This window comes from Ictidomys tridecemlineatus, chromosome 8 (genome assembly GCF_052094955.1).
Source record: "Ictidomys tridecemlineatus isolate mIctTri1 chromosome 8, mIctTri1.hap1, whole genome shotgun sequence".
Lineage (NCBI taxonomy): Eukaryota > Metazoa > Chordata > Mammalia > Rodentia > Sciuridae > Ictidomys > Ictidomys tridecemlineatus.
This window is the reverse complement of record NC_135484.1, coordinates 14982861-15008452: the sequence shown is the minus strand read 5'-3', so window position 1 is coordinate 15008452 and position 25592 is coordinate 14982861. Positions and strand designations below refer to the sequence as shown.

At 44.1% G+C, this 25592-nt stretch overlaps 1 protein-coding gene across 1 annotated transcript in view; it reads left to right on the top strand.

Annotated features, from left to right (window-relative positions):
• Nucleotides 1–25592, top strand: part of Mthfd1l (methylenetetrahydrofolate dehydrogenase (NADP+ dependent) 1 like) — a 191149-nt gene that overhangs the window by 59135 nt on the left and 106422 nt on the right. The window contains exons 17-20 of the mRNA XM_078018905.1: nucleotides 4273–4349; nucleotides 8028–8168; nucleotides 11067–11135; nucleotides 17634–17745. Of these exons, the coding sequence (XP_077875031.1) occupies nucleotides 4273–4349; nucleotides 8028–8168; nucleotides 11067–11135; nucleotides 17634–17745 (399 nt within the window). The remainder of the gene's footprint in view (nucleotides 1–4272; nucleotides 4350–8027; nucleotides 8169–11066; nucleotides 11136–17633; nucleotides 17746–25592) is intronic.

Here is a 25592-nt window from a genome sequence, read left to right as displayed (position 1 = left end):
AGGTTCTTGGAGATGGAAATGAAGATGATCGGCTGTATATACTCCCAGGAAGGTGACGGTCATATCTGTTAGTCCCTTGGGACTGCAGACACATTGGCAGGCATGCATTCCTGATCCTTCCTGGATTGTCCTCCTCAGACCCGTCCTCCATTTTTACTGTTTCTATCCACTTTCACAACATATTTATCAAAAGCCCAATTTCCGACAGTTACCTGCTGATACATCATCTTACTCCAGTTCCGTCCCCTAGTTCCACAGGTTCACATTGACAGAGACACTAACCTCTCACTTCCCTGAGCAGAAGCCTCCAGTGGCTCCTACCACCCCGTGTTACAAAGTCCCTGGTGCACAGTTGGGCCTTCAGGACAGGACTGCCACAGAATGGCTCCGTGCCCTTTGTTCCTTTCTGCTCTACAGTGAGGAGGGTCTGCCCTTGTCCTTTTGCCAACCCTTGCTCAGGCATCCCCACCCCATCTCCCTGGCCTTCCAAATCCAGCCCAGGTCTCACACCATCATGAAGCTGTGTTCCAGGGGGTCCACGAGCCAGGCCAGTAAGAACTGAGTGTTTTCCCATAGACCATGAGGTGCAAGATACCAGAGACCCAGCCTTGGCTCTGCCCAGTGTGAACTGCCTATCTTCAAGCATACGACCCACTCACTCAGTTTTCTCATCTTTAAAATAGAATGCAACTTGGGTACCTCTTATCTGCAGTACCTGAAGCAGAGGGTTTTAGGTTTCAGAGTTTTTAAATAATATTTGCATAAATATAATGAAGTATATTGGAAATGGGACCCGTGTCTAAAGAAGACATTCATTTGTGTTCCATAGATACCACATACACATAGCCTGAAGGTCATTCTATACGATATTTTAAATAATCTAGCACATGAAACACATGTCATGGTGAGGGATTTTCCACCTGTGGTTCCATGTTGACACTCAAACACTTGCAGATTTTGGAGCATCGTGAGTTTTGGGATTAGAGGTGCTCCACATGTGGTGACACCAGCCTCCACATGGAGAGGCAGCATGGAAATGTGCGTGTGCTTTGCAAACTGGAAAGCGCCGTTCGAATGGGCATCGGAAAACACTGTGGTTGTATTAGGCAGCTTTTCTGGGGTCTTTGTCTCCCAAACTAACTTAAAATATCCTTGGAAACTAGGATATTTTAAGAACATATTAATGATCTATTTTCCATTTTAAAAGAATAACATTACAGAGATTTTGAAAATTGCCAAATGAATAAGAAACATCACTTCTCTAGGATGATTAGCACTGTTACTTGTAATTTTTGCTGCATTTTTTTTGTTTTGTTTTGATTTTGTTTTGTTGTTTTGGTACCAAGGATTGAACCCAGGAGTGCTCTGTCACTGAGCCACATCCACAGTATAATCACTCCCCCGCCCCCCCCCCTTTTTTTTTTTGATTTGAGACAGCATCTCCTAAGTTGCTTAGGACCTTGCTAATTTGCTGAGGCTGGCTTTGAACTTGCAATCCTCCTGCCTCAGCCTCCCGAGCTTGGATTACAGGCCTGCACCACCGTGCCCAGAGGTACATCTGTTTTTTTGTATATATATTTCTGTTATAATCTAGGTATATAGATTTCATATTCAACTAATTTCATTCACGGCATAAACATTTTCTATTTTGTTAGCCCTTGGTTTCATGGTCACTCTAGTTTATTTCTTATTTTTTATTTTTCACAGTATTGGGCATCAAACCCAGGGCCTTTCAAAGAGATCAACAGCATTTTTAACAAGCAATGTGAATATTTACCAGCATTTTATTGAGCAGCCTTCTTGTTTGGGGAAAAAAAAAATTATAACTAGGAAGATTAATTTTTAAAATACCATTATATTTAAATGTGTAAAAAACTTTGGGGGGAAGTTCACTGGTGAGAAAAATCATACGGATGGAAATTAGTATATTTTGAACCAGGAGTGTGGATATGCCAAGAGAAATTTCTCTACCCAGCTGCTGTGGGGCTCCAGCCAAGGCAGACGTCAGAAATAGTGGGTCAGCTACGGTGTGGAAGAGAGAAGCCACGTCACCCAGGCCAGGACGTGACTGGATTCTCTCTGAGAAGGAAGACGGGGCTGAAGTGTTCTGTGGTTACAAATTGATTTTCATAGAAGTGACAACTTTAAAAAATTATTCAAAAAAAAAAAAAAACACTAAAATTATTTTCCTGTTCAAGGCACTAAATGAAGAAAACTGTATTGCAATGGACAAGCCATGTGAGTGAGAGCAATTTGAACTGACATCCGATAAGTAGTTTCGTTCTGGTCATCATAAATTAAAATGAGAAATAGGACTCTCACATGTGAATTGAGAACATGACTAGTAGGGTTTTCTGGCTTCCATCTGCGACTAGGGTAGTCCTTGTGATAGAGTAGCTACTTTGGATAACTGGAGGGGACGCTAGGTTCCTAGTAGAGATGGAGAAATGGATGTCAAACCAATTAGTGGTCACCCGTTCCTTTCAACCTGGCTACAAATGCTGATTGCTTCATCCTGTGCCTGGTACATTAAGGTCTCATGTGCCCGGGGACAGGTTGGAATCAGAAATCATAGACTTTTCCAGAAACATAGAAAAAATGTCGATACTGAGCCACTGTTGTTCCCAGAGGACCAAGAGCAGGACTTGGCACAGTTGGGAAGGTCGGAGCCCCTGCGTCTTTGAGCACCCATGCTCCCCCCAGGGGAGTGTCACAGGCTTATGTCCTACCCTGTGTCCTTCACATGCCCATCTCCCAATCATGGCTGAAGCCCACCAGCCTCCATCCTCTGTGAGCCCACCTCAATTTCTGGTCCCCAACACTGCCCCAGTGCCATGGTAGGGAGTTGATGCTCTACTTTCCCAGGAAGTCAAAACAGTGGACCTATCCCAGGTGGAGAGCACAGGACAAATCTGGGGTAGCCACTGAAGGGCTCAAGGACTGTCAGAGCAAAGAATGAAACAACAAAGCCACCCTGTGGTCCCACCCCGGTCCTTCCACACTCTCCTGGTGCTGTCCATATCTCCGTCCATCGGGATGACATCTTCTGCACCTTTGGGTCCCTGGACTGCCAGCATAGGACTGGGCACAGAATAGGCCCTTGCTGCCTGCTCCAGGGAGGAATACATATGTTCCTCATTCCACCTGCACCTCTCTCGTTTAGAGGCCAGGAATTATGTATTGTTAACTGAGGGCTGCTGTCAGCTCTCTGTCTTCCCTGCAGGCTGAACCTTCATGTTTCTTTCAGGTATCAATGATGCTTTCACACCTTTCCCTGTTTATCAGAGTCCTGGTGGATTATGACACACCCTCGTCTACCTGCATCATGTAAAAAGCACAGGCAGACTTTGGATGCCACCAATCATAGTTGGTCCTAATAACCTTTTGCTTGTTTTTTCTTTACTAAACAAAGAACAGCTGAATTTCCATGTTGACTTTAAATAAATTCGGTAAGGAGATCGCTTCAGTCTGGTGCCAACGTTGCATAGCTGCACATCGGGAAAGATGTTTTTACTTTAGACAACTGTGCTGTGCATCTTGGGAATAAAAGTATGAGCTAGTGATAATACTGAGAAGTAGTCCTTTCATTTTTAGATGCTCTGCTTATGTCTTTAAAAATCACAAAGGAGGTTAGTATGTGCTGTAGTGTGAGTTATAGTGTGTGAGAGACAGACAGAACAGTGGCACCCAGCTCATCAAAGGCAGGCCGGGCAGGAGCCTCCCTGGTGCTTTATGTGTCAAAGAAAGATCAACATTCTTCATCCTGCAGATGCTTGAAGTTCCAAGTACACCTACGTAATTTCTGTCACCGTTTTTGTCCGTGCATGTTATACATTTAGTAAATTGTGTTACCGCCTTCGCTGTGCACTTCGTGGCATCAAATAAATCCCCAGTGATGACACCATCTGCACTCTGAACGTCATCCTTCATGGAAACTCTGTACCCATTAAGTAACAACTCCACTCTGCCCTGGGAGCTGTTCTGTGCTGGGTCTCCATGAATCTCCCTCTCTGGCTGTCCCAGATAGGTGCAGTCATACCACATGCACCCTTTTGGGTCTAGCTGATGCCCTGCGCTTTGCCTTGCTATCTAATCAGAAAGGGAGTCCAAGCCCACCCCACCTCTTCCTCTCACCTCCTTTACCTTCTTCAGGCTATTACCACCCGCAGACATGTCTTGTTCATTTCATCTCCCTTGCTGCCACTTGCTTAGCATCAGCCTAGGCGCCCAGTCCACACTTGTTGATAGAACAAGTAATCTGTTCTCTTTCAGTATTGGATACCAATGACCGATTTCTGCGAAAAATAACCATCGGGCAGGCCAGCACGGAGAAGGGATATTCCCGGCAGGTAGGTGGCGCTGTCTTCCCGGAAGTGGCCCTGTTTGGGTCACTTGGATTGATTCCCTCGCTCTCTGCTTTTCTGCCTCTTCCCTTCCCTTCTCGCCCACCTCCCTGTGGTGGCAGGGGCTCTCCTGCTTCTTCGGGATGCAGGACTGAGAGAGCCTGGGGGCAGGTGATGCATCTGCATCACCACAGAAGAATGAAAATCTCAGACACTTGAATTTCATAAACCAAAGAACGAACACCTAGTCAATGGGCTTCACAGCACTGAGTTTTTCAAAGGAGAATGGCTTTCTTCCACAGAGGGTGTGGAGGAGAAATGATGAGGTCTGCCCTCCTTTTAATGGGTCTCTGAGTGGGTCAGCAGCACTTTGGGAATAGAAATTCATTTCATAATTTCTTAGCCAGGTGCAGCAGGTTCTGATTTTTTTTTATAATAAACCTCATATTTTTGGATAGTTTTAGGTTTATTATCTTTACACATTAAGTCTGTATAGTGGGGAGGAGGGAAGTAATTTTTATTGTAATAACAAGTCCTTGTACCAAATAGACTTTGGGACCTTTTGAAATAATAGAAAAGTGAATATGGGCATTGGATCGAGAAGACAAACTAAGCCCATGAATTTTCTTCCTCCTCCAAGTCCCAGAACTTGGACACAGACAGATTTCAAACAGGTAGACATCTTCAGTTGTGCAGATAAAAAGCCATTGCTGACATAGGATGCAGAAACCATAAGAGATAATTTTGACATTATTAAAAATGAAAATGAAAATCTCCAACATAAAAAAGTGACACACATAAAAACATTAAATGATGATAATAAAGGTCTGGGAGGGGATCTTTAACAACACACCTGGCAAAGATCCATGTGCCAAACCAAAAAAGCATCTGGTAGCAAAAGGCAAATTCTGCTCTTACAGTCAGGTCTTCCCTGGCCACCTATGCAAATCCCCAGGCCCCTCTCTCCTTCCCCTGCTGGACTTCCGCCTTTACACACATCTGCTTATCATGTTTTTCTCAGCCTCTCCTGCTCCAGTGGGAGTTTCATGAAGACAAGGACTTTGCCTTTGGTATTCATGGCCATATTCCTTTCGCTTGGGACAGAACTTGGTTACACAGTAGTAATAGCAGGTGTTCGATACGTTTTTCTGAGCACATAAATACAATGCAGATTCAGGAGAAAAATGCCAGCATGTAAAACTGCAAATGGGAACAGTGAAGTGCTACACACTGCTAGCTGACCAAAAGATGCATAGTCAATACTAAATGTTGGCGAGGATGCAAGGAAACAGAGACTTTGTAGAGTGTTAGGGGAAGTAGAAGTTGGCAAAGACTTTTTGGAAGATCATTATTGTTAAGATTTGAAATGATCCAACAGTTACCACTTAATGACCAAAATTATTTTGGAAGAGAACGAGAAGGAATATGTGCTTGTGTGCAAAAAAAAAAAAGAGAGAAAGAAAAAGAAACAAACTCTTAAGGATATTAATTGTAATGGTGAAAATTTGAAACATCCCCAATGTCCATCAGTGGGACATTTATTGCTATTAAATTATTATATTAATTATTATGGAAAGTGGAAAGATGTACCTTGGCACTCATGGCCTCTGAAAACAGGATTAGGAAAGAAAGGGAGCAGCAACATGGTCTTTATCCTTTGTTCTACAACTTTCCTCTTGTTTGCTTAGGCCGGGGAGAGGTGCAGGATGAACAGTGACTGTGATGTGTGTACTGTGTGACTGATATTGACAGGCCCCTTACGTACTTCAGCACATTCAGTTTATAAATCTGATTTACCAGTTTAAAAAAAAAAAGTGGTTTTTTTTAACTGACTCGCCCAATCTCATATTGCTTTAGGTGTATTTTTAAGCAAAAAAAGAATCATTTTTAAAAGATTTAGCTACATTTTTTAAAAACATAGGCTATGGAGAATATTTTATGTCAATAAAGGTAGATCTATGTCATCTTTTTATTTTTGGTACCAGCACCAACCACTGAGCCACATCTCCAGCCCTTTTTATTTTTTATCTTGAGACAGGATCTCAGTTGCTTAGGACCTAAGTTGCTGAGGCTGGCCTCAAACTTGCAGTCCTCCTGCCTCGGCATTCTGAGCCACCAAGATCACAGACATGCACCACTGCACATGGCTACATCATCATTTTTAATGGTTATTACAACATCTCATCTCATAAATGTACCATAATTGATTCATCCAGTTCTCTCTCAGTGGACGTGTAGGGTATTTACAGTGTTACATCATCCTAAATAAGCTATAGTGAAAATAGTATGAATAGCTCCCATCCTCCACAATGTGCATGGTACAATTAGTAAAGTGAATAGTAATATTTAAATTGGCCCAATTTGTTTCCTTTATTTTCATTATTATTATTACTTTGGTATTGCTCAAGTTACAAATTTTGAAATTGCAACATACAAATGGAAAACTGTATATGTATTACAAATTCCTCTTATTTACACAGTTAATGTTGTAAGAGATTCATAGTCTCATATTTTATATAGGAAAAATCTCAATATTTTAGTCATTTTCTTATATGCATGATTTATCATATAATGGTATAGAGTCCTAGATTTCATACAACAAAAAAGTCACTTGCATTTGGAATTTGTTATACTGAGAAAGTAATCATTGAGTATGGCTGTATTTGACTTTCAGGTGATATTTTTTTCACTGAGTCGGTGACTAATGCAATCTTAACCAGGAAGGAGCCAGAAAGCTCCTTATTTTCTTCATTTCCTCACTTGTCAGTGGCGGAAATGGGTAATAAAGGACTTCCTAAGGCAGCCCCACCAGGGCATGGCCATTTTCTCCCTGTTAACTTGCACTTGTCTGGCTCACACCCCCCTTGGGAAGAAGAGAATTAAGCTGGAACTCAATGATGTGGTTTTGTCCAAACTTTCCTAGTGTTGGAATCATGAGGGGGCGGCACACATTCCTTGGATCCCTTTTGGTTCCCCTTGGACTTTACACAACCTGGAGTCGGAGCCAAGACAGAGGAACAGGAAGTCCTAGGAACTTTTCACAGAAAAGTCGCTGCTCCCTGGCTTTGCTGCTGCTCCAGTCAACTCCGTGCCACTCTTTGACAACTCTGCTAAGCTCTGACTCTGGGAAACTAGTCTCCCGTGCACCAACCCAAAGGGACCCTCTTCTTTTACCTTCTGTTCCTTATCTCTTTACTGGACAGACAAATGTAGCCTCCTAGACAGTGGAGGTAGCTAGTCGGCTGTTCATTAATTCAGTCAGCATGCATTGAGCACCTACTGGGTTTCACATATTGTCCTGCCCGAGTGAATCCTTCTGTATGACCCCTGCCTTCATGGTACTTCCAGCTTGGTGGTGGAGACACACGGTAGATGGGTAATGATTTTAAAACTTAATTTCAAGTCTGAGTCCAGTAGCCAAACACATGGTGCTGTGAGCAGGTCTAACAGTCCCCATAGCCAAATCCTGGCTCAATAGTACAGTGATAGCGCGGCCATGCCAGGGAGGCTACCCTAGATGTGCCAAGCACAAGACCTTGTGCGCTCTGCACACTCAGAAAACTGCTACGTGTGTGAGCACGGCCACTGAGGATGGCCTCCAACTTGCTGAAGTCCAGTGCCCTGTGGACACAGCCATCCTGATGGTTCTGCAGCTGACCACAACCTTTGCTTTGGCCTATTTAGGCACAGTTTGACATTGCGGTGGCCAGTGAGATCATGGCAGTGCTGGCCCTGACTGACAGCCTTAAGGACATGAAGGAGCGGCTGGGGAGAATGGTGGTGGCCAGTGACAAAAACGGGCAGCCCGTAACAGCAGACGACTTGGTGAGTATGACTCAGAGAGCTCGTTGTCCATCCAAACAACGGAGATTCTGGCCAGGCACGGTGCCCCACACCTGTAATCCCAGCATCTCGGGAGGCTGAGACAGGAGGATAGCGAGTTCAAAGCCAGCCTCAGCAACAGCAAGGTGCTTAGCATCTCAGTGAGACCCTGTCTCTAAATAAAATACAAAATAGGGCTGGAGATGTGCTCAATGGTTGAGTGCCCCTGAGTTCAATCCCCAGTACCCCCCAAAAAAAGAATGGAGATTCTTCCTCATGTGATGGGGTGCAGAAAGCTCCTGCACCCAGGTTATTGGCCTCCAAGTTCCACAGTGCTCTCATGAGCATTTATCACATGACTACATGGCGGCAACCAAAACACACCGAATTCACTTCCATTTTTGCAAATCTTGATCCCTGCTTCTGCCTAGGGTAGGGTGAGGTCATTCCCCAGCGGTTGGGGGCTTATAAAAAATGTACAATATGTACCTGCCTTTTACATCGAGGGCAAATCACCTTTCCAAGGCACAGAACTAAGTGGTTCTGCAGTGGGAAGATAAAGTTAAAACTGGCACATTCTCGGCACCAGCCTGCTCCCCAGCTTGTTAACGTTGTGTCTTGGGTTGGGGTTTCATGTTTTAAAAGCACATCTCAGCTTGCTCAACCTTACTCTTCCGACCTCTCTTCTGAGTGGAGCGACACTTTCTGTAAAGCTCTCATAGCTTCATGGCTCCCCTCTGACTCCTCCTGCCTGTTCCCGTTTGCCCAATCTCCTTTCTCCTGTTCCCCCTGCTAACGTGAACCCCAGCAGTGCCGCAGCGGTTTCCTTGCCTGCCCCTGTCTCCCAGCGTGTGGGGGTGGCACGGGTCTGTTCAACGCCATTCTTGTCCATTGAAGCTTCCCCACAGGTGGAGTCACAGACACGTGGGATTTCAAATGCAGACTGACTCTTGAAAAAGAGTTGTGGAAAGAGACAGGCAAAGTCATATTTTATTCATTAATTCCGAGGTCCTAGGGTGTCATTTGAATCTTTTGCCAAAGTGCTTTGAAGACTTTTGGGCTACTTTCAAAGAAACGAATCCGAGTGACTCATCTGGTAGATCTTGTCGGGTGTAATCCACGTGGAGCCCCGTGGAGTACGTAGTAGACAGCTTACAGAGGGAACCCAAATTCAGGGTGCTGAAAAAAAATGCCATTTTTTAAAAAATTACCAAAAGCTCACTATCTCTAACCAGTTTCTGTATAAAGATATTTCTCTGAATCTTTTTAATCTTGGATAATAACAAATATGTCAGTTGTAGTTTGAATCTTAATCCTCAAATAGTGTTTCTTTAATTTATGTTCAAGAGCGCTAAAATACCCCAGATTCAGACCAAATCCAAAGCATAGCCTTTTACAGTTCTTTGGGGTATCTCGTTTGCAAAAAAAGTGCCTAATTTCTTTAAATTGTGCTTCATCCAATTGGAGCATTTGATCATTGGTCATAGGTAGAAATTGGAAGGTGGAGTTCAGGAAGTTTCTTCCAGATCTTTAATTCTGAGATACCCTGGAAGAGTAGGTCCAGACTCTTCCTACCATTTTCACAGATGTAGAAGGGTCAGCCCCATTCCTCCCTTAGTCTCTTGATCTGGATTGATTGGGCCGTCACGTCCATGCCAGGATAGCGTATCAAATGTAGGCAAACTCCTGCTCTCCTCCCGCCTGTTCCAAACAGAAGACGAATGTCTGTGAGTCCTCGCCATCTTCCTGTATTCATGAGGGGAGTGGTTACATTTCTTTTGATATATATTTCCATGGTGAGGGAGAAAATGGATTGGTTTCTTATAAATCTTAAACGATGATTATAAAAATAGAAACTGATCACACAGGAGAGAAACAAGGTGTTTGGCGATAGAAGCAGAGGGAGAAAGGACTGCGCTCTGGAGTGGTGCGGATTCTCTGGATTCTGGCACCTTGGCGTCATATCGGGGGACGTGGTGAAGTGCTGCTGTGTGTTCTCTGGCGCTGTGCCCAGCAAGGAGTGGCACCTTATTTTTTGTTTTTCTTCAGAGCTACTTCACCAGGCCTTGGCTCACGTGGTTGCCTCACCCAGTAACTGCTGACCGGTGTAGTCACCCAATAACTGCTGACCCGTGTGCTGAAAAAAGCACGGTCCTGTCCGGGGTCTTTAGCAAGGAGAGAAGGGATTTTTTTTTTTTTTCTGGAGAAAGAAATAAATGGTAGCATTTCATTTAAAATAAAATTGTAGACTGGTGACATTCTTGGGCACTTTCCCTGCTAATTCTCAGGCTTCACCCCTGGTTTGCTTCCTTCCTTCTAAAGGGGGCTGGGGGGACGCTTCCCAGGGGTGGAAGGAAGCAGCCTCTCTTTGGGTAAAGATGGCATTGCGTCACTCTAGAGAGCCAGGAGCCTTCCAGGGGCACCTCCTATGGGTCAGGGCTTACAGGGTGCCCCCAGCCTGGCCCCTAGCCATTTCCCTTGACCTCTCCTGTTCCCACTCTATCATAGCCTGGAGCCTGGCTTCACTTCTTATTTCTTCAGGCCATAGTGAAGCCTTTGGTAATGAAAACAGAATATGCCTCAATGGCCAAAAAGCACTTGGCGGTGGCTTGAGAGGTGTTTTGCATAGGAAGCCTCTTAAATGCCATCAAGGAGGGGTTGGGAAGAGCAAGGACTCCTGGGTCCTCACACTCTTCACATCGCGGGTTGGCTGCCACCCATTCTTGGCCCGGGTGGGGGAGAGGTGGACAGAAGCCACAGTGCCGTGTCCCCCACAGCCCAGGGGTGAGGCAGCCTAGGAATGCCCACCTTGAAAACAGGCTGGGGAGAAGCAGCCGAGAGATTCAACATTGCCTGAAGGTCTCTTGTCAGTCATCTAAATGATTTTTTTCTCTCCTGTAGGGGGTGACAGGTGCTTTGACAGTTTTGATGAAAGATGCGATAAAACCAAATCTGATGCAGACCCTGGAAGTAAGTGATTTTCTTTTCATGGTAACTGTTTAGAGCATTCGCCTTAATTGAATTGCCTGGATGTCACTGTGGAACGTGAGCGTGGCCAGCCACCATGGGCCAGGCAAGGAGCATCCAAAGAGCTTCTTGATCACTGGGAAAAAAAAAAAAAAAGATAAAAGTGAATTTATAGATTCTTAGATATGATTCAAATCTTGGCTTAAGGATCAGAGTGGAAACTTGGGAAGCTGATCTCTGCCTTAATTTTCAGTAGGTTGCGCAGGTGCATGGGCATGTTGTTTTCTGTTTTGCCTTGGGTTTCTTTCCTTAATTTAATCCTTCATAATCACTGGGTTTTGGATTTTGTGGTTGGTTTGCTTATTTTTTCTCATAGAATGATAAATGCTGAGAAGTGTTTTCTAGGAAAGTGTGCTGTGCTTGCTTGGCTTTTATGAGATACGGCTTTTGAACTCTGGTACAAAAATATTGAACTGAATTTTTTGTCCTGTCTTTACCAAACTGAATTTTTTCATAATGAGAGTGTCTATTTGAATCTAGTTTTCCAGTCACTCATCTGGTTTAGCAATTGTCTAATTCCTTCCTCCTAGCTAATTAGACCCCAGGATTTGAACCCAAATAAGGAGGCAGCATGCAGGTCAGGTTGAGCAGAACACAAGTGCAAGGGTGGGCTTGGGTGGGGGACCTGGTGGTATGGGTAAGTATTTTCACAGACAGCTCTCTGGGGGAGAAAAATCTCTCCTCTGTATCATTTGCCGGTCGCCGTGGTGTAAAAATTTCCACCGTGGTGATTTCTGGCTCGCTGCAGATGTCACTAGGCTTGGAGTTGGGAGAAAATTTGCCTCATCAGTGGTGCAGATGGGGTATTTGTTTTCAAGCTGCAGTGGAAAAGGGAGGTGGAGGTGACCAGAGGGCAAGAATGCTGGGGGTCACAGTGGAAACCCATCCATTCATTCAGCTGGTATGAAGCTGAGTTTGAATGGACGCCCTGCCATTTGCAGCTGTGACCTGGGGCAAGTTATTTAATATCTCAACCTGTTTTCTTCCAGTGCAAATGGAGGCAGGTGACAACTAAACAGACAGGGGTACTGTGAAGACTATTTATTTAACACATAACATGGACCAGTTCTTAGCAGGTGCTTGGGACACATCAGGGAACAGTACAGAGTACCTGTCCTCAGAGCCTCCGCCGTGGTGGGCAGGCAGACAGGAGACCTGGAGTAGACACCGGCCTGTGAGTTGGAGGCAAGGGCTGAGGAAGGAACATCAGAGCAAATGAAGGGGCAGGTGCTGTGGGGTGTGCACCTGTGTGCCTCCTTGCCCACCTGTTCAGTGACACCTGGGATGAATGCAGAGTAGGGTCTGCAGGGGCTGAGGCCTCTCCCCACCACACCTGAGTCCTCCCTCCCTCTCTCCCAATCATCTCACCAGCGTGCACACATGCCCTGGAGTGGGCTGTTTAAAACCTAGCAAACCATCCTAGAGCCTCCTGCAACCCTGTATCCAGCTAAGGGGGCAGAGGATTGGAGCAGTCGTATTCCTTACGTCCATGTCTTATCTGACATGGGAGCTTCCACCTCTTCTGACCTCAGCTTCCACCTCCCCTCACAGCATTTGTCAAGGTCACCTCTCCCTCCTTCTGACCAAGTCTTCCTATCTCGGTCCTTTTCTTAACTGACCCTCCCCAGGCTTGACCCAGCTGCCCACATCCTCCTTCTGAAGCACCCATTTCTCTGGCTCCTGGACCTTCTCGCTGGCTTTTCTTCTATTTCATTCTCTGGCTCCTCTGTCCATTCCTGAGCTTTTGAGGACCTGACTCTTGTTCTGAATCTGCTGAACCTGGAATTTCAGACCTGTAGGGACAGTTATAAAGATGGGACCCTTTTTCCCACTTGGGTGGGAAAAATGCTTTTCAAACTTAAATAGAAAATAGGACCTTTGATTCTCAGTGTTTTAGTTAGCTTCACATCACTGTGATCAGAAGACCTGACGTGAACAACTAGAGGAGGAAGAGTTTATTTTGGCTCGCAGTTTCGGAGGTTCTGTCCACGGTCGAGCAACTCTGTGGCTTTGGACCTGAGGTCATGCAGATCCCAGCAGAAGGGCGTGATGGATGGAAGCAGCTCTGGACATGGCAACCAGGAAGCAGGCGGGAGGAGGCGGGAGAGAGTGCTCCACTTACCAGGGCACAGCCCCAGTGACCTACTTTCCCAGCTACACTCCATCTGCCTATAGTTACACCCAGTCAATACATGTCAGTAGATTAATCCACCAGTTAGGTGACAGTGCTCATAATCTAGTCATTTCACCTCTGAACCTTCTTATATTGTCTAACTCATCAGCTTTTGGGGGATGTCTCATATCTATACCATAACATTCCACCCCTGGCCCCCAAAAGCTCATGGTCATCTCACAGTGCAAAATACACTTAGTCCCTCTCCAAGAGTCCTCATAGTCTCAAGAGTCCCAGCATTGCCCAGAAGTCCAAATCCAGCATCTCATCTGAGACTCAAGGCACACTCTTGGTGCTTTCCCCTGTAAAGATCAAAAGCAAGTTCCATGTGTCCCATGTGTCATGGCACAGAGTAAACATTTGCATTCCACAAGGGAGAAATAGAAAGAAAGGATGGGGCCAAAGCTAGAACAAAATCCAGGCAGGCAAACAAGTCCTGTAGCTCCAAGTCTAGCATCTGGGGCACATAACATAATGGTCCCTCCAAATGACATGTGTACCTCTGTCTCTGACCTTGCTGGCTGCAGTCTGCATGGCCTCTCGCTTGGCCTGTGGCTGCTTGATTCTGCAACTTTCCTCTGCAGAAGTTCCTCTACACTGGCATCTCTTCATCTTGGGGGTCTCCACTGCAGCTTGTCTTCCTTCTCACATCTTTGTGCATCGCTCTCTCAGGGGCTGCCTGCAGCGATGCCAACCTGCCACACTTTGGCTTCCCGGGCTTTCCTTTTTAATCTTGGTGGAAGCCCCCATGACCCCCTAACTCCAGCATCCTACAGAAACCAGCACCACGTGGTTGGGATGATCTCCAGTACTCCCTGTTGAACACACATGATTGTTAGTCCCATAGCAGTTTATCAGGGGCCACCTCTCCATAGGTTGCCAGAAGATAAGTAGTGGGTAAGCAGCCAACTATTTGAAGTCTCAATCTCATAAAATGTTTGGAAAGCGTGTTATAGAGATAGTTCATAGTTTTTTCATAATGAAAAGCTAAGATAGCTCCTGTATAGTGTTCTATAGAAAACAAAAGACTGAACTCAAAATATTTTTATACCTTTGAATTAGACATAGCTTGTTTTAGACCCTGAATTGAACTCAAGAGTACTGTATTTTACAGCTACACCCATCATTGAATGTATGTGTATCCCTGGGTGTGAATGTCTAACAATGCTGTTTTTTAATATTTTTTTTCATTCAGTCCCCATACTGGGAGTTTCAGAACCAGAGCCCTAGTCTTGATTTAATCATCCATCCCCTGTGTGGCCTTGAAGAATTCCCTTAGCTTCTCTGGGCCTTTAGTTTCTCATGCAAAGAAGAGGTTAGCCTCTTCTTGCATGTGCTCACACATTATCTGGTTCTATAGTTTCTAGCTGGAACCACATTTATTTATACAAAACTGTAACATGATTTTGCAAAGTGGAGAATAGAAGGGTGGTTCTCGGGGGCTGGAGGGTGAGAGGGAGTGGGAAGATCTTGGCCACACTCTATAAAGTTCCAGTCAGACAGGAGGAATAAGTTCTTAGGATGTGTTGCACAGCAAGGTGACCATAGTTCATAATAATGCATTAGATTTTTCAAAGTTGCCCAAAGAATAGATTTTATATGTGCTCACTGATAAATATGTAAGGTGATGGATATGTGATTAGCTTCATAGAAAGTAAATTTGCTCGCTGTCCATTACTATGAGAAATAGCTGAGATGATCAATGTATAAAGACCAAAGCCCGGTTTGGCTCACAGTTTTAGAGGTTTCAGTCCATGATGTGAGTTTGCCCTGTTGGTTTGGGGGGCTCCGGGGAGGCAGCACACCATGGTGAGAGTGCAGGGCAGAGCAGAGCTGCTCACCTCATGGTCAGAACTCAGAGAGAGAGAGGTCAGGGTCCCACAATCCCTTCAAGGAGACTCTACCCATGACTGTAAACTTCCAGTGGACCCCAAGAGTGCCAAGTTGGACACCAAGCCTTTAACCCATGGGCCTTTGGGGGACTTTCCAAAGCCTAACTGCAGTATCATTCTACTATGTGTATCAAAATATCACAGTGTGCCCCATGAAGACATAAAACTGCTGTCAATTAAAAGTAAAATTTCTAAATACAAAATGCTTTTGCAATTTTGTAGGTTAGTTATGTAACTTAGAAAATAAGAAAGATTCGACAGTATAAAAGTCCTTTCCTACTGTAAGTCGTATTAGATCTGGTTGGAGTGGTCTTCCCAGGAAAAGCAATGTTTATGCTGATTCGATCATACCCTGTCACCTGTGTCCCCTGGAGACCAGGGCCCTCGTGCTTCTCAGACAGATGGCTGTGGTGAGGTTGCAGTCTGTACAGGGAGGCCAGCTGCCCATCCAAGGATGGAGCCTGTGACCTTGTCCTTGTTAAACTTGGCCAACTCCTCTTGCTAACCATAGGCAACAATGTGCTCAGACCAGCAAGAATAGGAGGTGATGGGGACTTTGGGGTCTTTGTAAAAATGCATTTTTCAGAGCACTTAAAGGTCTTATCTAGCTGGGCACAGTGGCACACAACTATAACCCCAGCCTCAGGAGGCTGAGGCTCAAGGATCTCAAATTCAAGACCAACACAAGCAATTTAACGAGATCCTGTCTCAAATATAAAAGGACCTGGGCTGGGGATGTGGCTCAAGGTGTATCGCGCTCGCCTGGCATGCGTGCGGCCCGGGTTCGATCCTCAGCACCACATACCAACAAAGATGTTGTGTCTGCCAAGAACTAAAAAATAAATATTAAAAAAAAAATTCTCTCTCTCTCTCTCTCTCTCTCTCTCTCTCTCTCTCTCTCTCTCTCTCTCTCTCTCTTTAAAATAAATAAATAAAAATAAAAGGAGCTTGGGAGGTAGCTCAGTGGTAGAATATCACTGGGTTCAATCCCCAGTACCACACATTAAAAAAAGAAGAAGAAAGAGAAAAGGAAAAGAAAAAAGGTTTATTTAGATAGAAGTGAGCAATTGTGGACTGTTAGGTGGAGATGTCGGCAGTAAGCCTACATACTTATCCATAAACCTGTACACCTGGGTTTTATAGCCCTGGCTTTGTTTCACATACAGTGCTGTGCCCTTCTTGGGGCCCTATCTCATTCTCCCTCCTGGGAACATCACAAGGAAAAATAAAGAAATAGGGAATCACTTAGTGGTTTTGAGGAACTCTCTCTTATTCTCAGAGATGATTTTTCTCTCACTAACCTCCTTCCTGCTGTTGTTCAGCGTCCTCAGCTTTGAACTGTGTTCTGCCAACAGCCCGTCACGGTTCGTGGGAATTTTCCATGGCTCTCAGCCCCCAGCCTCCCACATTGCTCCCTGCCTTCCCCGGTGTCAGCAGAGGGGCAGCCTGTATTTTCACAGGTGGAGCGAAGCTATCGTATGCACAGACCATCAGGGCCCTGGCTGGGCTCAGAGTAAAACCCGAACACTTTAATGCACAAGGATAAATTCTTGTGCATTAAAGGCTAAAGTCCATTTTTATCAACAAAGGAAAATAAAATCATTTAAAATGAACATATGAACAGATTTTGTCTTAAATAATTAAAATCTAAAATTTTTAGTGGAACCCTTTTTTATTGTCTTTTTTACTCTGACATTTTTACTATGAGTGCAATTTTTCTTTACTTCGGTTATCTTAGTAGTTACTGTGTTTCGAACATGGATGATTGAGAAAGGCTTAACAGAACTTTTAAAAATCAGAAAACAACTTTACTATGAAAATAAAAGCAGCCTAAACTTAATCTTTCTGTATGTGGCCTACGGTGATTCCCGCCATTCATTAATTGTTTTGATTTTTTTTTTATGCTTACTTTAGATTTCTCTTGAGTTGACTAATTTCTTAACTGGAAAAAATTTAAAAGTCTCTTAGTTCATTAGAGTTTTATTCTATTCTTTCAAAAAATACGATGCAGAGCAGTGTGAAGTAAGGTAAACTGTTAATTTCCTGGTCACTGAGATAGCGAACAGTAGCTTATCAAAATTATAGTAGGAAGTGGCTGTATTATAGCTTTCTGCCCCTGGTTCAGCATTAAATGTAGAGTAACTGTGTTCTAGAATACATTTCAAATACATTAGAAATTTGGTCTTTTGAGTGAATCAGGGAGTTGAAACTCATTTTTGAAAGATGTTGTGCATTGAAGATAACAATGTAGAAAAAGAAAGAATGACTTGAATCATTAAAACACCTAACAGTCTGTCCCACCTTGTGTGCCCCAGATTGATCTTGGTTCCCTTCTTCCATTTGCCTTCGGGGGTCTCACCTTGTTCTCCTCTGCAGGGGACACCTGTGTTTGTGCATGCCGGCCCCTTTGCTAACATCGCCCACGGCAACTCTTCAGTGTTAGCTGACAAAATTGCCCTGAAACTGGTTGGTGAAGAAGGATTCGTAGGTAAATCGTTGCTTTTCAATTTTTTTGTTGTAAAATGTTGATGTTAAAAGATAACGACTGGGAAATCTGTCCTTGAAGACCCACTTTTCATAGTGATCTCAGAGTTGGAAAAGCCTACATAGTAAAATTATGTTGTGGTTGAACTGTAGGTTCTGAGGTCTCCTACGCATGCATTTGAATATACGCTTTAATGCTTGTCCAGTGAGTGACCTTAGGCACATTGTAAATGACAACAGAGCCTGAATTTTGTCTTCCGAAAAATGGTGCTGACTACCATTTCTGTCAAATTCATAAGGTTAGGTGGGTGACTACATAATGTCATTTAGTTTCCATAAGCCTATAAAGTTTGATAGAAACTTAATGAAGTTATTTAGCCTTGCAACAAATGTTTGTTGAGAACCTACCAGGTACAAAGCATGCTGCTCAGAGCTGGGATCTAGAGGTAAGCAAAGCAGACCTAGCCACTGCCCTCATAGCGTGTACTGTGAACCTACTGTAGTAACAATAGAACCAACTCATGGAAATCGCTCTTTTCCCGGAATCCTGGTGTGTTTTTGTGACCTAACAACGAGGAGATAGATGCCCAACCAGTAGCCTTTGGAGTTTGATCCAAGAGGTCTGCAGACTTTTTGTCCTTAAGGGGCACCTGCTATAGTTTGCCCAGGCAGTGCCAACTCCAGTCCCCACCATGATAGTAAGGCAGTGAGAAAACAAAACAAACTAGGATTCATGGACAGGCACTCAATCTGACATATGAGGAGTTAATTGGCAAGTGCGCACATGGCAGCCAGTAAGTCTCCTTCACCACATATGGGACCTGGATGGAGTATAGCAGGTGCTTCATTCACACTTAACCATAGGCCTTATCTCAACTCAGAAGAGAGGTATTTTACTATTACAAAAAAAAAAAAAAAGTCTGCTGGACAGAAAAACTAACTTTGCACTTTTAAGTTCCGACATCATTAAGTTCATTCAGGGTCAAGACTTGTTTTAAGAATTCTTTAGAGATAGGAAGTCAAGATCAAGTGAGATTTATGTAAGTCCATTCCTCAAGGTCTGTATAATACAGCAATCACGCTGCTTCAGTACCAAATCCACTGCTTGAGTGGCCAGACGCACTGTCTAAATGGATTTGCTCGATTGATCACGCATAATTGTAGAGCTAATGGACCAAGAGGCTGCGGAAGGGCAGCACTGAAAAACTGGGCACTAAGTGAAGTAGTGGTTGTGGTGCATCGACTGCAAATAAAAGAGCTTGTAGTAGCAAGCACTCTGTGTTGTGCTGACAGAGCTCTCTGCCTTGCCCGCGGGTTCACTTCATCAAACACATATTTGTAGAATATGTATCATCATGGCAGAATATCTTTAAAAGTACCTGAGGATGTATGCAAAGCATGCTGGCTGTTTGTGTGACCTTGGCAAGCCATTGATTCTGGGTGTGCTTCTTATGTGCATTCTTGTCTGCTAAATGAGAAGTTGGACCAGATGAGGAGTTGATAGGGATAGGAGGCCAAGAACCCAGAGAAAGCTATGGGATTTGGTAAGTGTGGTGGTGCATGCCTATAATCCCAGTGACTCCATAGAGGAAGGAGGATTGCAAGATCAAGGGTAGCCTCAGCAATTCGGTGAGACCCTGTCTCAAATTTTTAAAATAAATAAATAAATGAAATGGACTGGGAATGTAACTCTGTGGTAAAACCCTCCTGACTTCAATCCCAACTACATATATATATATATATAGGATCAGAGCCCCCACTCCCTAGTATGACTCTTGAAGCAACTAATTTTACTTCCCTAGGCTCAGTTTCCTCTTTAGATAAAAAGAGAACACTTAGTTACAGTACTTTAATAAGTAATAGCCAGTGAGAAAGTGATTTGTAAAACAGGAAACTATGTAAATGTCAGCAACAATGCTAGTGATTTCCCTGATGCCTTCCTTCTAGTGTGAGAGGCTGTAAGTGGGAGTGCCAATGAACTTGTCTAAGGACTTAGAATCTGAACTCTAGAGTCAGAGTACCTGGCTCAACCACTTCCAAGTCTTATGAACTTAGACAAGTCAACCCTTCTGTGCCTTGGTTTCCTTATCTGTGCCATGGGGCTTTTAAGAAGACTTGCCTCCTAGGTTTAAAAGGCGGGTTACATGAGACTATGCATACCTAGTCTCAGGATAGCACCCCATAATTCTTGGCTACTCCTCATTGATAACTGTTTTCCCCATTTTTACTTATTTGAGGAAGACAATGATTTTATTTTTAATTGTAAATTATACATCATATAAATTTACCTTAACCATTTTAAAATGCACAGTTCAGCAGTGAAGTACATTCACATTGTTGAACAACCATCTCCGGAACTCCTTTCCTCTACCAAACCTGAATCCTGTGCCTGTTAAACATTCCTCATCCTTCCTCCTCCCAGCTCCTGGCATCCAGCATTCTACCTTCTGTCTCTATGGATTTGACTCCTCCAAGTGTTCCATGTATGTGAAATCAGGCATTTTTTGTCCTCCTGTGACTGGCTTATTTACTTAGCAGAATGTCCTCGAGTTTCATCCAGTTTATAGTATGCGTCAGAATTTCCTTTTGTAAGGTTGGAAAAAAATCCACTTAATTATTTACCACCCTTTCTCTATTCGTTCATTGGTGGGCATTTGAAAATGTTGCTTCCACCTCTTGGCTGTTATGAACAATGTTGCTATGCACATGGGTATATTAGTAGCTCTTTTATACCACTTTTAACGTCTAAAAATCCTGGTCTATTATGTATAAATATGTTATTTATATAAACATGCTCAGACCACAAGACACTACCCCTGCGGTGCTCTCACAAAGTACATCTATGCCACTTTCCATTGGCACGTCTGCCCAAAGCCTGCTTGTGGAACAGCAGGAACAGGGTGTGGTCAAGAGACTCAGTCTCTCCCCCTCTGCCTGCTCAGGCCTGCAGTGGAGCAGGGTGGTGGTTCTTCCCTGCTGGGGTGAAGTGTATGATAGTTCTCTCTCACTCTCTGGTGCTGTTTGATCCCCCTAAATTTTTTTTTTTTTATTCCTCTCACTTTCAGTCACAAGAATAGTGACATTCTAGTAAACAATGTATCATATAAAAACCAAAGCCTCCAAATTTCATTCAAATTTAAGCTCCTTCCCTTTGCCACTTTAGTCCTCCTGACAGCAGGAAGAAGGTGGCAACTTCTGTCACCCATGTCTTCTCTCGGGCTGCCCTAGCCCTTGCAGGTTTGAAGCTTTGGCATTGGTGGTACCCACCCAGCCTCTTCTAGCCAAAGACCCCCACACTGTGGCCAGTATCCCCTTTAGACAATTGCACTGCTTCATCTACTTCTGGTCTCCAAGCATTGCAGACCTTTGATCTCTGCCAGGAGATGGGTGTTGGTCTTCTAAAGCTGCCCTTACCTCCTGGAAGAGAGGTAGAAGCAGCCCCTATCCTTCCTCTGGCTGGTGGGAAGGGGATTGGGGTTTGGGATTTGCATTTGGCACATTGTATGATTTCTTTGAAGATGTTCTTTCCCAGGTTCTAAGGTTAACTGTTGGACTGAAGGATGCAAAATCTATTTTCAGACAGGTTCTTTGCAGATCCTGCTAGATCAGCTAGCATTATCCTTTTGCATGTCAGCAATTGACATCATTTTGGCATCTGAAATAAAATAGAGACCACTAGAGGCCCATTTTGACATGCTTCCACAGACATCAAATGCAGTAGACATAAAGCTTATCAGAAGTCTCAGGAGGAATTTATATCCCTTTAAAAACTGTTGTTTATCAGAGATTGTCTTTCTGACCTCATGGTAGGGAAGATCTGTTAAGAAAAAGATTGATAATTTGGATGCCAATAAAATATACTCTGCATGGAGAAGGATACAAGGTAAAAAGGCAGGTTGACAGATTGGGAAGAAACATTTGCAAAGATAATAGACATGATTAGTGTTCAGAACAGTATAGGACTAGGCGGGTGGCTCAGTGGTAATCTAATAGAAAAATGGATGAAGCATTTGGAAAGGCTCTTTGGCAGAATTTCTGGGTAAGACTGAAAATGAACAAATGACCCAACAATTTCATTTCTATGTAGAAAAGAAAACAATTGGAAATATATTGCAGTCCTTTGAAATGCTTCATTATACATTTGCCAACCTTCCGCTGCATTAGATGCTAGCAGCTGAGAATCAGGATATATGACACGTCTGTACCAGTAAATGCCAATGTGGTACAAAAGGCAAACCATGGGCAGCACCTGGGCAGTGGGCATTGTGCACATAGGAGCTTGAGTGCTCCCTTGAACAGTGAAGAACTTTAGGAGGAGCTGCCGTCTCCTAGGCAGAATTTCCTCCATATTGCTGGTTTTGCTGAGGCACGTTTAGTCCAATTTTTAGTTCTAGCCCAACACATAAAAGGATGAAACTATTTTGTCTATTCTGAATAATTATTCTAAGATAATGGAATCAATAGTCCATTTAGATTTGAGAGTAGCGTTTATTTAATTAACTGCATGTATTTGTCAGACTAGAGCAAAATGCTTCACAAAAATGAATTTTTGGAAAAGAGCTGCGGTCACCGTAACGGCTGTTCATGAGTCACCAGTCCTCACAGGAGTCTACCTAACCTCCCTCTCCTACTAAAAATGCAGACCTTCCTGGGGTGTCAAACCCTAATTGTGTGTTATTTTTTCAAAGAACAATAAAAGCAAAGTAAAAGAAAGACAACAATTGACTTTTTGGATTTTTTTTTTCTTTTTTTGGGGGGGGCGGGGTACCGGAAATTGAACTCAGGGCCACTCAACCACTGAGCCAACCCTATTTTATTTAGAGACAGGGTCTCACTGAGTTGCTTAGTGCCTCACTTTTGCTGAGGCTGGCTTTGGACTTTTGATCCTCATGCCTCAGCCTCCTGAGCCACCGGAATTACAGGTGTGCACCACTGCACCTGGTGATAAGTTTTGGATTTTTTAACCATTATTTCATATTTAAACTGTGTGAATTTCAAACTTACACATGAACTGTGTGTGTGTGTGTGTGTGTGTGTGTGTGTGTGTGTGTGTGTGTGTGTGTGTGTTTCAGTGCTGGGAATGGAACCCGGGGCTTTGCGCATGCTAGGCAAGCGCTCTGCCACGGAGCTACATCCCAGCCCATTGAACCTTGGATTTTTGAAATTTGTTTTCTACTCTCTTAATCGGTTTTGATTCCTGTTTTCCTATGAGCATACACTTGTACATCCTCATAGCCAGGGGTCGTTAGTGACAGTCACAGCCAATGGGGATCTGTGGATAGACTTAGGGAGTCTACAGTCCCCTCCCATAATTAAATACTGGCTTGCACATGTGTGCCTGAGGGCTTATTGTTTTAAAGAAGAGAAAGACTCCACAGTGCTCATTAAAGGGCACCGTGACTCAGGAAAGATAAAGAGCTGTGGCTGTATGGCTCTGGCCTCATGATGTCACATAATCTTATTCACTGTCCTGTGATATGTGCTCAGGTGGCCTTCAGTGCCCCATCCACATTCAACATCAGTCACCCTCATCCAAAAGTGCTTGTCAGGAAGCCACCTCGGTGGTCGCAAGCCTTTTGCCCTCCACAGGGAGTTACCCAGATCTGGCTGTGTGCCCGGGTGCTGCCTGGTGCATGGGCACCGACACATGTGCAGCAGAGAGGTGCCAGACCAGCGCCCACAGAGCATGCCGGAGCCCTGCCTCGAGTGTTTCAGGATTAGGATTTGGAGATCTCATGAATGAGCACAGCAGTGCCAAGGAATGCTCAGTAGGGCTGGGAACCAGGCCTAGTCACTCACTATCCACACCCGTTTTCTGGGGCACCAGGCCTATGCCAAGGCCCCTCACAGCTTCTCCTTTACTCCCAAGTCTTGTGGGGGTCAGTTATTATCCCCATCTTACAGATGGTACAGCAGAGGCCATGACATTTTAAATAATCCTTCATTCTTGTAGAAGAAAATCAGACCAAACTAAACTGTATTTTCATCTGCCCTTTTAAAAAAAATCTGAGCCGTGCGCAGTGGTGCATGCCTAGAATCCCAGTGATTCAGAGGCTGAGGCAGGAGGATCACAGTTGGAAGCAAGTCTGGGCAACTTAGGAAGGCCCTGAACAACATAGTGAGACCCTGGCTCATAATAAAAAAAATTCAATAACAGCTGGGGAGGTGACTAAGTGGTTAAGCACTTCTAGGTTCAATCCCTGGTACCAAAGGAAAAAATCTGAGCTCAAGCAATCTTCCAACTTGTGAGCTTGAATGCTCCAGGGCCTGGCCTTTGACGTTATTTAAACACGCTGGTCTCAGCCTGGGCTCCACCAAAAAAATTGCACTTATCTCAAGGATAAGTGGTGGCCTATTAGAGAGCCTGGCTGGAGGTCTGTGCCTGCTTAGGGAACCGCTCTTCACAGGTGGGGCCTTTAACCCTGTGTTCAGGAAAGCCCACCCTATGGGAGGCCGGTCCATGTTGTCCCAAGTCTATTTCTGTCCTCGGTGCCAAATCTCATTCTTCCCTCACGCTCTGTACTGGCTTCTGTTCTGCCTACTGTACTTTGTCTTTTCTTCAAACAGCTTCTCCTTGGCCCTTAAAAAAAAAAAAAAATTTAAGGGAACTTTTCTGGTTGTACACTGAGAATGTATATTAGTTAAAACACAAATACCTATGTTCCTGCCATTCGGCTTCATCAAAAATTCAATATATTGCTACGTGTACTTTAGAGCTTTGGGGCTTTGTTTTTGTTGTGGTTTTGTTTTTTTGTCTTGTTTGTTTGTTAGTTTTAAGAAATAAGAGATTAACGACGCCGTTCCCGTGAGCCTCCCTGCTTTAACGTGGTCTGGCCCCACCGGACCTCGGGTTGAGGCTGGGAGGTTGAGTCAGGGGTGTGGAGCTCTCATGAATAGCCTCACTCTGTATCACAGGAGTCCGTCCCCACTCTTGAGGGACTGGGTGTGTTACCACAAGGCCACCCTCAGTCTGGCCTCTGTGTGCATGTGCTTGCCTTTCGCTTTCCGCCACGAGGCCCACGCCACAGGTGAAGAGGATGCTGGTGCCAAGCTCAGGACTTCCAGAGCCTGGAGCCAAAATAAACCCCTTTAACTTGTAAGTCACCCAGGCTTCGATATTCTGTTATAGCAACAGAAAATGAACCAAGACACTTCTCTGATCCTATTTCTTTTCCCCACCCCCATAGTGGGGGGAAAAAAAGATTTGAAGGCATATTGTTTTTGATACATTGGTGTTACTCCTGAGTGTACGTTTATTCTCTTATCACATCTGTGTGTACAGAGATCTACAACAAAGGCTTCCAAACATCTGTTTATGATACCCTTAGGGACTTAGTGGGGTTTTTGTTTGTTTCTTTGTTTGTTTGTTTTGACAGCCACCCAAGTCAAAAGAAATATCTAACTCCTCCATTGAGTAAGTAGTAGTTAGATCCAAACAAATTAATGGTTATTTGTGTCCTAACAACTTAGTAGCTGTCTGAAAACTAAAAGGAAAAAACATAAATCATCTTTTCTTAAGTAACCACCATCCCTCATTAACGACACATGTGTTCTCGGTGGGCACTAACAACCCCCTGACCCTGGGAAACTGTCCACACCCACAACCTAATTTCCTGTTCAATATTGATTTTCACATAATTCTTGCTTTTAACTGTAGTGACTGCTTCAAATTTAACTTTGAAAATGTACATTGTCATTGAAAAGGCACTAATGTCGACTCGGTCAACCACCTCAGAGTAGTAGGACTTGCAGTGTCCAATGAGTGTCGACTATTGCTCTATGGCCCTCTAGAAAGTAAAATGTTAGTTAGCCTCAGCAACTTAGTGAGGGCCTTTCTCAAATTTTAGAATA